Raw genomic sequence first — 14096 nt, 5'->3', positions numbered from 1 at the left:
GAAAACGGCTTTGGGCCCAAATTTCTCCAACGCAAAAGGGAACTGATGAAAGAATCTGGAGGTAACATTACTACTCTACATGCACCTCCTGGCAGTTTCCAATAGTTTTATTAACCAGAGAGAATATCTCCACACCAGAGCATCCTCGGGGATTAGGCAGTAATTTAAATGAGTCTTCTTCTGCAGACACTTAAGTGGCAACAGCTCCCTCTGCATCTCTGACATAATTGCTTAATATTGAGCTAATATTGCGTCGTGACAAACACAGTTCCAGCTCGTGAGCAGTTTTGGATAGATTGTCTTGGCAAAATATATTTCGTTTGCGACTGGAACAACCAAACGGTAAAGAAATATCAACCCATGACAGATGATGCTCTCTGGATTGACCTGTAGTATTTATGTCCCACCTCACTTATAAATGAAGGTTTAAAACGTTTCTGCTTTCCATTACATTTCCTGATGCCACTTTAAGATGTTACACTGTTTTAAAATGTTTTAATCTACTGTAATTCAACAGTTTGTCTCCGTTTGTTTTGTTTCCTCTCTTTTTCATAAATTACTTATGTTGATGTAAAGCACTTTGAATTGCCGCTGTGTCTCAAATGTTCTATATAAATAAACTTGCCTTGTGCCAGTCAGTGTAATTTAGAAATTGTTAGAAAGCAGTGCAGAGATGACTCCCAGAGCGTTTCTTAAAACATAACCAGTCCTGTGCGGACTCACGAGTTTACCTCAGAAGTCATCGTCTCTCACCAGCTTCAGGTCAACATCGTTTCATTGAAAAAGAACCTGATTATAGGTTAATTCATCTCAACTACATGGTGGGTAACTCAACACTATTATACGATATGCACGTCTTATAATATGATATGAATAGGATCTTGTTTCCTTTCTATTCCAGGAACGTCTCTATTTATGATCAATTAATGGCCACTTGATACAACCAGGCCAGCGCTTATAATAATATCATCTATTGAAAAAATTCAAGTCACTGTTCTATTTCTTAAGGCGTCTTTGATTAAGCGATTCAACGAACAAAAATCTAGATCTACTGTATATCAAGATCTATTGTTTGATGAGGAGAAGAATGAAGTTCATGTTCACGTCTTCATGCCAAAGAAAAACACTTTGATGGCAGCCCCTGAAATTCCATAGTTTTGATCATTTGAAAAGACAGAGCAGGAGACAAAGTCAAATACACAAGTGGAGCAAGAAAACAAATTGTACAAGCAGTGGATATTCAGTTTGAAGGACTCAGTTGGTTATTTAAAGTATCTTGTCAATTCTTCAATTTCATTCTAACATTTACAATACAGATGTAATATAGGTTTTGGACCAAATTCATCCTTTCCAAAACCACTCAACCTATCCATCAACGTTTCATCATGTAAGATCCATTCGAATGGAGATCAAAACTTATTACGTCACATGCAAGCAATCCTCTTTTCTGTTCCATCTTCTATTTCTCTCGTCAGTCCATCCTGTAATCTGTGTCTCTGTCTGTCTCACGGTGTTCACTCCTCTCTGTCTTGTTGTTATCACAGACATGTCTGAACAGACCATGACCCCTCCACTCGCTCGTAGACTCTTCCCATCCATCAAGATGTGATGCTCAACCAGCACACACACATACAGGCCTTGTGGGACATTGTGTTTGTGAGAGTCCACGAAAAAAGCAGAAATATCAAATAAACCACACAAGTTTAAAAAAAACAAAAAAACATTGTCCTTGTGCTACAGTCATTCGGATAGCGAAAGAGATTTTCTTACTTCTAGAAAGAAATTCTGCTTTCAATTCAGCTTTCAACAGATTATTCCGCAAATCTAGTAATCAGAAATGACTGTAAATCATCCAAACACGCTGCACTTCTACAAACATTGTAATCAAGAAGGAAGTGACGCCAATCTTTGAATCAGATAATCCCATAGTCCAACATACACATCGCACGACAATGAATTCAACAAAGTGTGAGCGAGTGGTGTTTTCTTTTGAGCCACCGAGCCAGATAACATCTCCTGCTATTTCGTGCATCATGGGAAAGAAGGGTCTTATATTTCCCCTTTCTCTCCTTCTGTCGGGCCTGTCTCCATTTTCTAGATCAATACTACCCTGTTTGTCTTACCAACCTGATATGGCTCCCCAGTCCTCAGCTCAGCCAGCTATTGGGGTTGGTGTGTGTCTGATTCTGCACTTGTCCCCAGGCAACGGCAACATTATACGGGCCTATAGTTTTCATCTGGAGTAGAAACCAAACCTGTATGCTCCTAAAAATAGAGTGAGCTGTTTTTCTTTTCTCTCCAGAACACATTATACTCTCCATTGCCCCGAGCATTACTGGCCTGTGTTACAAAGTCTCATAGCTTTGGTATGACCCTCGCTACAATAGCCTCATACGTCAGAGGAAGACAAAGTGGTGCTGATGATGGGTGGCGATGTCGGTTCTTTCAAATCTCACATCTGAAGTGACTTGAGTTATCCAGTTTCTTAAAATCATTAACACCTTTTAAACTTTGCAATCCTTCAGAGGAACATTTGGTCGGCGAGCAGTTTCGGGTTTTTAGAAAAATTTAGAAGCAACACATCAATGTAATGAAATACGTTTCTTTCACTCTCTGCCACGTTCCTTGCACTTCCACATACAGCTGTTCTATCAGGAAGATGAATTCAGTGGAATAGTCTGTATCTATCATATCTATCGTCACATAAACATGGTTGAAGCAGAAAAGGTGGAGCTGCTGCTGCATAATTTGGCAGTTAGACTGCAAGGCTGTTTTCGAAGAGTGAACTCAAATGCAGCACTTTCGCTCTGCTACGGTTTCTCCCGTGAGCTATGTGACAGAGAAAAGTCACAAACTCTACTTTAGTGAACTCGTGTCTCATGGTATATGGAGGAAGAAAGGGTGATACTGCACTGGAATTAGTAAATTAAACTGAGCAGAGCCATTCTTTATTTAATATTCTTCATAATTAAGGGTGGGGGTGTGAAAGAAGGGGGTACGTGTCCGGACTGCAGGCTCATATGTAAGAGCAATGAATAATAACATGAAAAAGAAACCGGGTAGAACCGGTGGATGAGGGTTGGGGAGTTAGAGAAACGAAAAGAAGCTCACACAGCAAACTGTGGCTTTGGAAGACTCAGTTTGAACGCTGAATAATTCATCGCCTTACCTCTCAGTCTCCTCGACTATTAGGGTTACAAAGAGCCATAAAACTGAAAAATAATGCTGCGGAAAAGACGCATAAAAGGAGCAGGAATATAGTGCAGAAATAAATAACGTTCCTTAGTCTAATCTCCAGAGGATGGGCAGCGGTAATTCAAGCCTCCGTATTAGCCAGAAATTAGAGCACGAGTTTTAGCTGGAGTCTCGTCACACTTTGTTGTGCTTTAAAAACCTGCACGAGTGCATTATAAAGTCTGACAAATGCTTCTACAGGGTTGCATTTAAAGTAAGTGTTTTATGGAGTCTGTATTTTAGGGGTTATAATACATCATGGGGTACACTTTGCCTGGAAAGCTTAATAAAGCACAAAACAATTTAAGATTCCAGACTATTAAGGATTTGGATTTCAGAGCCAACTATGTGATTCATCAAGCACTGTTTCTTAGGTACTGTGCTATATTACATAACAATTTCAAATTCCAGTTGTCTGAATAGGTTGTTACATGCTGATTCCCATAGTATAATACAGATCAAATGTAACTAACAGGGTCTAAAGCACATTGTGTTCAATAGGAACCATTTTAATAACTATTCTTGAACCTGTATGAAACACATCAGGTGCTGACCTGCCAGTGCTTAGGTGCCAAATCCTGTGCCTGCTTTGTTATTTGCTGCATTTTTACTGATATTGATTTTTACAGGATTTCTACAGGATATATTTTCATGTCCCTCACTTTAGACAGGTAGGGAATTAAAGCCCCTATAGAGTTTTCTAGTGTCGAGCACCAAAACTCTTTCTATACATAAAACCTTCTAAATAAACCTTCTCATCAGCGGAGTAATGTGCAGTCATTGCCAAAAGTGTAAATTGCGTCACACACACACCGCGTGCACAAGTCAAACAGTTGTGAACTTCTCAATAATCAAGAGATCCGAGATTAAACAACTCCCCAAGGTAACCTTTAAGATAGAGACTTTCATTTCATTTCTCAGTATTTCTATAGTATTTTGCTCTGATTATTATTTTTTTCTCCCTTTTCATTTTATATGTCTATTGGTCCTACTCTTCCAGCGGTGCAACAACCAGCGCTAGAAGCACTCTAACTGTTTTCTTGTATAATTCCCCGACCTTGAAACACACTTTGCTCGTCTGTGAGGTATTTTCATGCCAATGTCCGATTGCACAGTGAACAGGAGGGAGAAAAAGGCAGAAACAGATGCAAGGTGTATTTAAATGAGGCAAGGCAACTAAGTTGTGGGTAATTTCGAGGAAAATGTATCTTAGACTTCCCACTGAGAATAGATGTTTCTGGCACAGTGTTACTTCGTGGATAGTCGGGTGGTTTAACCAACAAGAGCAAATTAAATACTTGGAGCAAATGTGCAATAACTAACAGAGAGAGAACGGATGACCGCCACAGAAGATATGACGCACAGGTATGACACAACTAAATGGGAAGTACAGTGCTTTTTCAATGACAGCCTGCAGATTAACTATTGCTATCAGAAGTTTGCATTCACATAGTTATCTACCTGTTTTCTCAGGCTATTGACCTAACCGTAAAAAAATATACCATGCATGAATCTACCACCCGAGGAATGAAACCTGTTAATCAAAGACTTGACGGTTAGAACCAGATGCAGATTGTCCATCTGGGACCAGGGTTGGGGTACGTGGGGCTTGAAAGGCAGAGGCTGGCACCACCACCCTGGGAGAGCTTAGTTAGATGCCTGGCTGCCCAGGGCCAGTACTGACTGCTCCCACATGCTGGACTGCAGCTTGATCAACACTGTATCTCTGCATGTATCTCTGCAACGCCATATTTACTATCACTGTATATTATAGATGATGTATATTTATTATTTGCTGTGCCTGGGCAGAGTGAAATGTTATTTTACAGTAAGTGTATCTCTGACCAAGTCCTTTACTGCTGTGGTATTCATACTATGAAAGAACACAATGTTGTAAATGTGTATTGGTATAACTTTAAAGTGAGGTTTCAATTTTTAATGGACAAACAGCACACATAACTCTAAAAATACGCAGATCCTCAGTTCAATAAAGAACAAAGATTTGTGCAAGAAGCTGTTGGTATTTGGTGAGAACTGGATCATGGATGCTGCCCTGAGATTAGACATCTAAGAACTGTTCCTGGCAAAGCATCACACATCTTGTGATTCAGTTTTCGGTCATTCTTTTAACAAGCTTAAACTTAATACTCGGGACAGAACATGCAGCAATTACATGATAATGTTGCCCTCCCCCAGCTGGTATACAACTTTGAATTGGCGTCAAAAATGTAGGTTTATGGGATTAAATCAGGAATGGCCAGTGACGACAACATGTATAAAATAATCGGGCGATTCTTTCATGGCTTTTAATCATCTGCAGAAAGTGTTGAGTTTGATTTACTGCATCTGAACACAAGCAAGGAAACCAGAAAAATATAAAATGATATGTATGAAATGAGGAACTCCTTGCACAGAGCTAATATAGCAGATAGGTTGGGAAAATCCTACTGAAAGATTACTGAATTGATTGATTAGTAAAAGTTGCCAATAATTTAATTGCATATTCTGGAGAGATCCGTCAGCTAAAGGCCTGAGGTGTGATTTCAGTTTGTCAAGAGCAGAGCTTCGAATGCTTCACTGTAAAGATGCATTCAACAGGTCACTCCTTTCCCCCCCCCACAAATTTACATCTATAAAGACAAAAATTGAAGAAACAGATTTTGTTCTTAACTGGTTGCTGTTTTGTTTTTGTATGTTCTTATTGGTCAAGAGCATATTATTAGTCCTGCAGACTCTGGTTTGATCTGCCTTCCAATTGAGTCTGGACATCAGCAGCCACAAGAGCACTCACACTGCGGGTATAGCATACACAGCCTGCATGATGTGTGTGTGTGTGTGTGTGTGTGTTAGTGAGAGAGTGTGTGTGTGTGTGTGTGTGTGTGTTTGTTTGTGTACATCTATTATGACATCCATGATGGATAAAGACAATAACAGATTTTTCTGTCCCAAGTGTGTCAATATCCTATTTAGGGTTATTCGATTATATCATGATTAAGAATATAAAGTAAGATTAAAAAAAGATTAGATCGTGTCAACTCTGCGTAATGTCTCAACTTGAATCATGACATTAATATAGTTAGCAAATCTGCATGTTATTACAGAAAAGATACAATAAAATGATTTGGGATTCAGTAAGACACGAAAAAGAGAAATTCTACAAACAAATAATTGTGCAATGCTGTGGCGATAACCAAATTAACCGAAGGACATTAGGTTAACACACGTCCACTAGATTTATGTCACGTAATAAATGAACGAATGAAGTGTTTGTGCAATTTAGCGTTACATTAATACTTAGATGAACATTTTATATTAATGTTTGTTACCATCTGTAGAAAGTTGTTCCTGATGAAATAAAGTAATTTATTATAAATGTGAAGAGTAGAATATACTAGTAGAGAGATACACACATGCCCATGACTTATTGTCTCCATCTAATGTAGCACAAACAGCAGGGAAAAGGTGGTTCTGTTTTTAGTATTTTTGTGTCTCTGTGTTTCTCTGGCCCACAGGTTGAAAAGTAAAGGAAGCTTGTGTTCTTGACAGTGTGGGCGGGAGGTCGAGGAAAGGTACAGTGTATGCTGTTCTTATTCCACTCACCTGAGTGAGAATATCAAGTTGACCTATGATGTGTTCCAGAGTGCTGGCTAGACCAGGGTGGACCCCTCCATCTGAGGCCTGGGACTGTTCTTGAACATGTGACGAGTTCTGCGGTACACCCGGGGTCTGTGTCTGATGGGTGGAGGAAGAGGTGGGATCTCTGTAGGTGTGGGATTGAGACGCTCTGTTGTGGATGCCGCTGCGACTGCTGCTCCGGGGATGGGTGGAAGTTTGGAAATCCTGTCTGTTAAAATCTTCTGATGGGTCAGAGATCTGAAAACAGAGAGGAAGAAGGGTTAAGAGCTGTTCAAATTCAGATGGGGTCGGAAGTGTTTCACATACAATATGGTATCGATAAAAGAACATCTCAATTGTAAAGCAGTGTGTCATCAACATAGTTATTATCAAAAGTTATTATCCTGGGCAAATTAACCTAGTTTGTGAATTTCTTCAAATGCATGTTTACTTTATTTTTCATGAACAACAGAAAACAATAAACAATCAAAAAACAATGAACAAAAACAGTAATTCTGGCATGTGTCAGTGTTCGGGAACTCTGCTGACTGACTATCTGCCAAAGGACTGGCTTTAATGTTCAATAAGCATAATACTGGAGAGGAAATGTCCAATAGATTGTATGGAAAATGGCTATGACAATAAAACCAAAATAACTTTCACCAAATTATAATTGCAGTTGCCTTTCTGTCAGAAATTGCAGAATATTAACCATAAACATAAGACACAGGCGTTTTACACTTGAGAACCTGGAGCCAAATTGATTTCAAACCTAATTTTCTATTTTCCTTCCATCAACAGATCGATTGACTTTTCAGCCCTATACCAAATATTCACTTTTCTTATAGAACCTAAAATGTGCCCAGCAAATGGAAACCAATCTAATTGCTTTTGTTTCAGTAAAGGAGCTTGTTACTCTGATTTGAGAAAGTATATTGAATCTAAAGGCGGCAACATTTTTGAATCAGTCTCACACAAAACACACACGCGTGACACACACACACAAAAGTTGCCACTCAGTCTGCTTGTGTTGTGATTAATTCAATGAGATATAAACACATGAGCGTCAGTGACCACATCTCTCCATCGCCATGTCTTCGTGAGCTGGGAGCACACTTCTATAGGTTTCTCCATTTTTCTGTTTGTTTTCGGAGACCTCTGTCTCGTGTGTGTGTGTGTGTGTGTGTGTGTGTGTGTGTGTGTGTGTGTGTGTGTGTGTGTGTGTGTGTGTGTGTGTGTGTGTGCCTCTGATTGAAGGCAACCTCCAACAGCCATCAGCAGACGCCACAGACAATAAGTAATAAATACACAATAAAAGGAGCAGTGGATCCCATCAGCCACACACATTGTGCTGTGACATTTTTCTTGGTACATCATAGTACTTTTTTGAGATTTCTGGCAAAATAAGAAAATAAAGATAACATAATTTTCATGGAAATACATTTTACTAAATGTGGCATTCAGTGACTGAAACCATGATAACATACATGGCCAGAAAAGTATAAAACCGTAGCCTTTTGATTTTGCATGAAAGTGACAAAGAATCAGATTATATAAAGGTTGGTTGTAGAAAGGCAAACTCTGCCAGAATGTGTAATATGGGGAAAGGAGATGACAGGGCCAGAATCAATAGTATTCTGGGGCAGAAAATGGCAGAACCTGAACTCATTGCCCTCAAATATGTTGCAGCCAAGTTGCAATCGGTTCAGCGCTCAATATTGTCTCAGTGCCCGGTGCATGCCTAGACTGAGCAAACAGAGGAGTTAGCTCTAACTTTCTAAGAGGAAAGAAACTGTCCAAACACTCAGCAAGAGTTTTTTTTGTCAAAATCAAAATGTATCCATGACATTGTGCACATCAGTTTTTGTGCCCCTGTCTCGAAAGCCTCAGCTGTGTCACCAGACTCTGAATTCTGAGTATTTCGTGGGAATTTTCTTTTTAAGCATCTGTGTTTGTGCATCTTTGTACACAATCATAATTACAGCACTATAACTAATAGCACTTCACTCCTCATGGCCTATATTTTAATTATTTATCATGCTGAAACTGTTCATATTTTAGTACATTTTTTTAATAATAGAATAGATTTAGATTTAATGCCGAAATATCTCAGACAATTCAATAAGTGCATTAAACAGGTGGAGTATATTAGAGAAGTGCAGATGCCGTAATGCGACACCTGAATGTGAGAAAATAATACAACAATACACATTAACTAGAACTGTGTAATCACAAAACACTTCATTGGCAATTCCACAAGATTCAAAATATATAAATGAATGACTATATTCAAATTCTGACCTATATAATCAGCCATTGTCATGCAAAAGCTCTAGGTTAGGCGTCTCTATAACATTGCATGGCACTACCAAAGTTGAGGATTTGTTTGAGGAAGTTCTTTTTTGGCTGAATTCAGCCATCTGTTGCACCATCACTACCATCTGACATCAGACCCCTCACCAATGATCAGTGTTTCACTTCCAAACATCACATTAGAGAGATAATTTTTTAATGTTTTCAATAATTTTGTATGATCCCTGAAGGATGTCGTAAAAACTGAAATGGTCCTTGATAGAAAAAAGTTTTCCACCTGATTCACACTGTTAGATTAAACATTTTCCACAAGTCGACAAGATTTTTTTAATTGTATGCTTAACAATCACAATTAAATTTTATCATCATGACTAACTGTCTTCCAGATAAGTCATAAAAGTAATCCTCTCTAGCAGTCATCAGCAATTATGCAGTAAAATACACTGACTATACCATTGGGCGTCTAATTTGTCTTATTACATAGCACCTTTGACAATGTGACAATGATAAAACAATATATTGCTCTGCAAACTCAACACGTCCTGTCCCGTAGTAGTGTTACGTGGGGCCAGGGAAAACCCTGATATGCTTAAGTGTCCACACATGCTCAAGCAAACACAGCACACACTGTAGCCACCCTCCTAATGAATCACCTGGAGTGGAAAAACCAACAGTGGAAAATTTCCTGAGGCCCAAATTAAACTCTTGGACTGACACAGCCGGCCGTCAATACATCCTGCAAGCTGCACGAAAAACCATTCGTCTAACTACACACTTTCTACACGGAGAAGAACCCTACTTGAAATGTTCAGAGAATTAAGCAGGAAAGTGAAGAGAAGTGAAATATGAAATTTCCCTAATGTGGTTCAGCAGCTAATGTATTTATCAAGGTTTGTTCTGAGTATGAGGGAAGGTTGGGATCTGAACCAGATTGAAGAGAAATTCTCCTTAAACAATTCTTACAAAATAAAGACATTTCAAGGTAATATAGGACTGACACTGATAACATTATATTAATATATTATATCACTCACATTACAGCAGCAGAAGAGTGATGTGCTAATAGTTGAAGGGCCAAGTTCAACCTCATGTAACGGCAACCATCGGCCAAGCTAAATTTTGGTGCCGTTGTGTATTTGAAATATCACAGTAGGAAAAACACAGGTGTAAATAATCAAATAATGGCTGAATTCCATTGAGCGGTTTCAGTTTTTAGGTTCACTGTGCCTTTTCTATGATAAAGAGATAAAAATGTCTGTTGTGGATGCATGCATGTCTGTACATTTGACTAATATGGTTTTATGGAAGAAAAAAAACCTTTTATATAACATGTTTAATGTTTACAGACTCTAATGGCCTGTGTCTTTATCAGTATTATACAAAGAGCAGGAGAATCTCGTCTCTTTCTTTACAATCTATCAGTTTCCAACAGTTAGATCTGGTTTAACATCAGTTTGGTCTGCCCCCCCCCCCGATCGTCCGTTAAAGATAAATGTCTTTGTTTTCCTAATAATTCCTGCCAATTATCCAGGCCCGCCTTCTCTACATTGCACAGATAAGATAGCTGGACAGATAGTAAAGCTGGTGATAACAGATCTTGTTGCTCTGACGATCTTCTGTGCACGGTGTAAAAACAGGTGTCTGGTAAGGGCTTTCAGATTAGTCTTTTTTTAATTCTCTTTCTTCTGCTTCCCATCTTCATTTTTTCCATGGCTCTGTGTTCTTATTTGGCCTGGCTCCCTCACGTGCTCACCCTGTTTTTCCACTTTCACTACCTTTCACTCTCACTCGCTGTTGCTCTCTCGCTCCACTAGACCATTAGGCCCTCTTTAACTCCATTTCTATCTTGTCTTCAACACTCCCTTGTCACACCCCCTGCCTTTCCCTCTCTTGCTCTTTCCTTCCCCTGCTGTCACGGATTCAACTCCCACTGTTAGAACAATACCACCTGCCTTTCCATACCAGTACCATAAAGATGCAAACATGCAAACTTGCAACCACAAACACTATATCAGACACTGCAGTTTACAGTCAAATGCAATCCATGATTGGTGTAATTGCTTCCACTGCGGTTCAGTCTTTAATTAAGGAAAGTGTCTGTTATGTTTAGCGTCGTGATGGAGGCATATGAGCTCCTGTAAATAAATAAAATACATGTAAAGGAGTTAGAAGTTCACACAGCTACTGCAGTCTCCGAGCCCCCTCCCCTCTCTCCAATCCACATCCTAAAGCTGAGCGGTGCAGTGCAGTGGTGTGTCTGCATGTGTGTCTGTGTGTGTGTGTGTGTGTGTGTGTGTGTGTGTTTTGAGCTGTGAAGGGATGCCTGCTGCGAGTGTGCAGCTCGTCTGTCTGCACACGTGAGTGGGAGAAAGACCCAGATGTGAAGCTAGAGACAGGAAGGGAGGAGGGGATGAAACGGGGGAAATAGAGGGATTAGGGCGGATGTGATCAGAGAGCGCTGATCTGCCTGTCAGCAATGGTTGGCACTCACGCACGTGTACACAAACACACACATAAATGCCTATGTGTCTATTTTCACTCAATTTTCAGTCTTTAGGTACAAAGACCCCATTTTGAAGCTGCCTTATTGTGTTCAACAACATTTTGTGGTATAGTGCCCATCATCGGCAACTTATTAGTGAGCTTCCAGGTATGTTAAGGGTTCAGCACATCAAATTAGCTACTAATACATTCCCTGTAGATACGGTTCCGACAGGGCAGCAGACATGGGTGGCCTTTGCTTCTGTATGAATAGACACAGCGTCACTGTCAATTTCTTCCTGGTGAAATGAATTATAGCCCAAGGCGTTAATGTGCAATAGTGGATGTTCGGCATAGCGAGAGGGATTGGTGTTAACACCTAGGTCACATTACACAACCTAGAAAACAGAGAAAAGAGCCAAAGTCCTGCATCTGAACCACAAGTCTCGGGTAAATATTATCTCATTTGTTTTATGATTTCTGTTTTATAGACTTAAATATCACTGTACTTCCTGAAAGAAAAATACAAGCATATATATGCAACATACTCCATGATTCTGAGCTGTGGTGGGAGCCGTAGTTATTGAATCCTGTTCTTGATAAATGGGAAAATATTATGAATAGAGAAGAGGTCACACCATGCTCAATTTGTTGCCAGGTGTTATAAGTAGATGTACTTGGTCATTTCTCTATCAGTTTCGTAGACTTGTGAAATGTCAACAGTCACAGCCCGAGTACTGCTTCAATTCAAAGCCCACAATTAGTAGAGTCCATTATGACTCAAGTGTTCTTGCGCCACTCAAATTATCAACGATACTTTGGGCGGTAACTTGTGAGAACTTGGGGTAACCATGTATCCCAGAATGCCTTTAAGGCAGTGCAAACGGTAGAAAGAAATATTGTTCTTGTTTTTATAACTTTTTTCTATTTGTTTTTCCATCAAAGCGTGACATTTCAGATTTCGAATATGTGCTGAAGGAATTGAAATAATGCCTATTTTAGACAGTAGCTGTAAAAAACGCTCTTTACTTTATTTAGTTAGACATTTTTTGGGGAATTTATTGCCAAACTGTTCATTTGTAATAACAGGATAACAGAAAACAGAATAGGGTAACAGATTTCTGATATAAAACTCAATCTTGAGAGGAAACAGACTAACATTCAGTTTTGTGTGTCTCTTTAATTGGGCCACATCAGGCTGGTATTCGGTTTAATGTGTGGCAGCCGTGTCCCAAAAGTCTTTTCATGGTTCCATTTCGCCAAAGAACATCCTGTTGACTATATTCTACCTCTTTGAAAATAAGTAATTTACAACAGCACATTAGATCCACTTTTCCTATACTAGACTACCTCTCCTCTTTTTCCCCTCCACATAAATGCATAAAACCATTGGAAACTGTTTCTAAGACAGAAGGAAATGAACACGTTTATACGAGCTGGTAGCATTTCTTTCTCTGCTTTTTCTCAGGCAACACGTGCGTGTGTGAGACGTGTGTGTGACTTTATGAGAGATGAAACGGGCTGTATTAATAATAAATTATGGATGGATAAATTATACATGAAAAGACCAATCTAGGAAGCTGCCACTTCCACATGCAGGTGCCAACATTATTTATCTGTAACAAGTTGCACGTTAAAATTTATGGAAGAGGATGAAACAAATGTCAATAACAACTTAGGTTGACGAGGTCGATGTGTATCTCAGTGTGTGTGCCTACAATCAGTAAAATTAGTAGATACAGTATTATTGAAACATTATGCCAGCAGTTCTAGTAGCAGTTCATGTATCTTTTGGGTCTTGGTCAGGAAGCTGGAGCTATTATTGTTGTATCAATCATTTAACCATATGTTTTATGATGTTGTTGTTTCAGTTAAAGCTGAAGGATGTGTTTGGATATTGCCTGCCACTGAGTAAGAAAGGTTTCATGGTGACAGGAACATTAGTCACAGTAATGTTACACATTAAATCACACAACACACGGAAAAGGTCCACCGAAAGGAATGCTCTGTGCAGAAATTTGATTAACTTCAAATGGGTATGGAATTGAAAACAAACACTTTGTTTACACGTGGCTTTTGCAGTCATTAATTTTCCACATTATGCATTCATAGCTCTGTGTGTCTGTTTACCTCAAACCGTTCATTTGTCTTATCCACATGGAAGAAAAACTACATCATTATCATCACAGGCATGAGACTAAATTTATTTTGCTATTGTGTAACTGCAAGTTTTCCTGTCTATCAAGATTGAAAACAAATGGGATTTGACCATTTTTGGTGCAATACACATTACAATATATATTGTATCATAATCAATGTTTAAACTTGACACAGACCAGAAAATCCACAAAAAACTGATTAATTAAAAAGTTTAGTGTAGTTTCAACCTTGCAAAAAATATCCATCTTAGAAAGAAAACACTTCTGCCAGTAGAACGAGATGATGTGTTTTAG

At 39.1% G+C, this 14096-nt stretch overlaps 1 protein-coding gene across 2 annotated transcripts in view; it reads right to left on the bottom strand.

Annotated features, from left to right (window-relative positions):
* The window catches only part of poc1a (POC1 centriolar protein A), a 32646-nt gene that overhangs the window by 3304 nt on the left and 15246 nt on the right, over positions 1–14096 (bottom strand). For both annotated transcript variants that reach the window (XM_035153194.2, XM_035153195.2), the window contains exon 10: positions 6835–7107. In XM_035153194.2, the coding sequence (XP_035009085.2) occupies positions 6835–7107 (273 nt within the window). The remainder of the gene's footprint in view (positions 1–6834; positions 7108–14096) is intronic.

The sequence above is a fragment of the Hippoglossus stenolepis genome, chromosome 3, assembly GCF_022539355.2.
Source record: "Hippoglossus stenolepis isolate QCI-W04-F060 chromosome 3, HSTE1.2, whole genome shotgun sequence".
Taxonomy (NCBI): domain Eukaryota; kingdom Metazoa; phylum Chordata; class Actinopteri; order Pleuronectiformes; family Pleuronectidae; genus Hippoglossus; species Hippoglossus stenolepis.
Note: the sequence above shows the minus strand (reverse complement) of the source record. Positions and strands in the feature narration are given on the sequence as shown.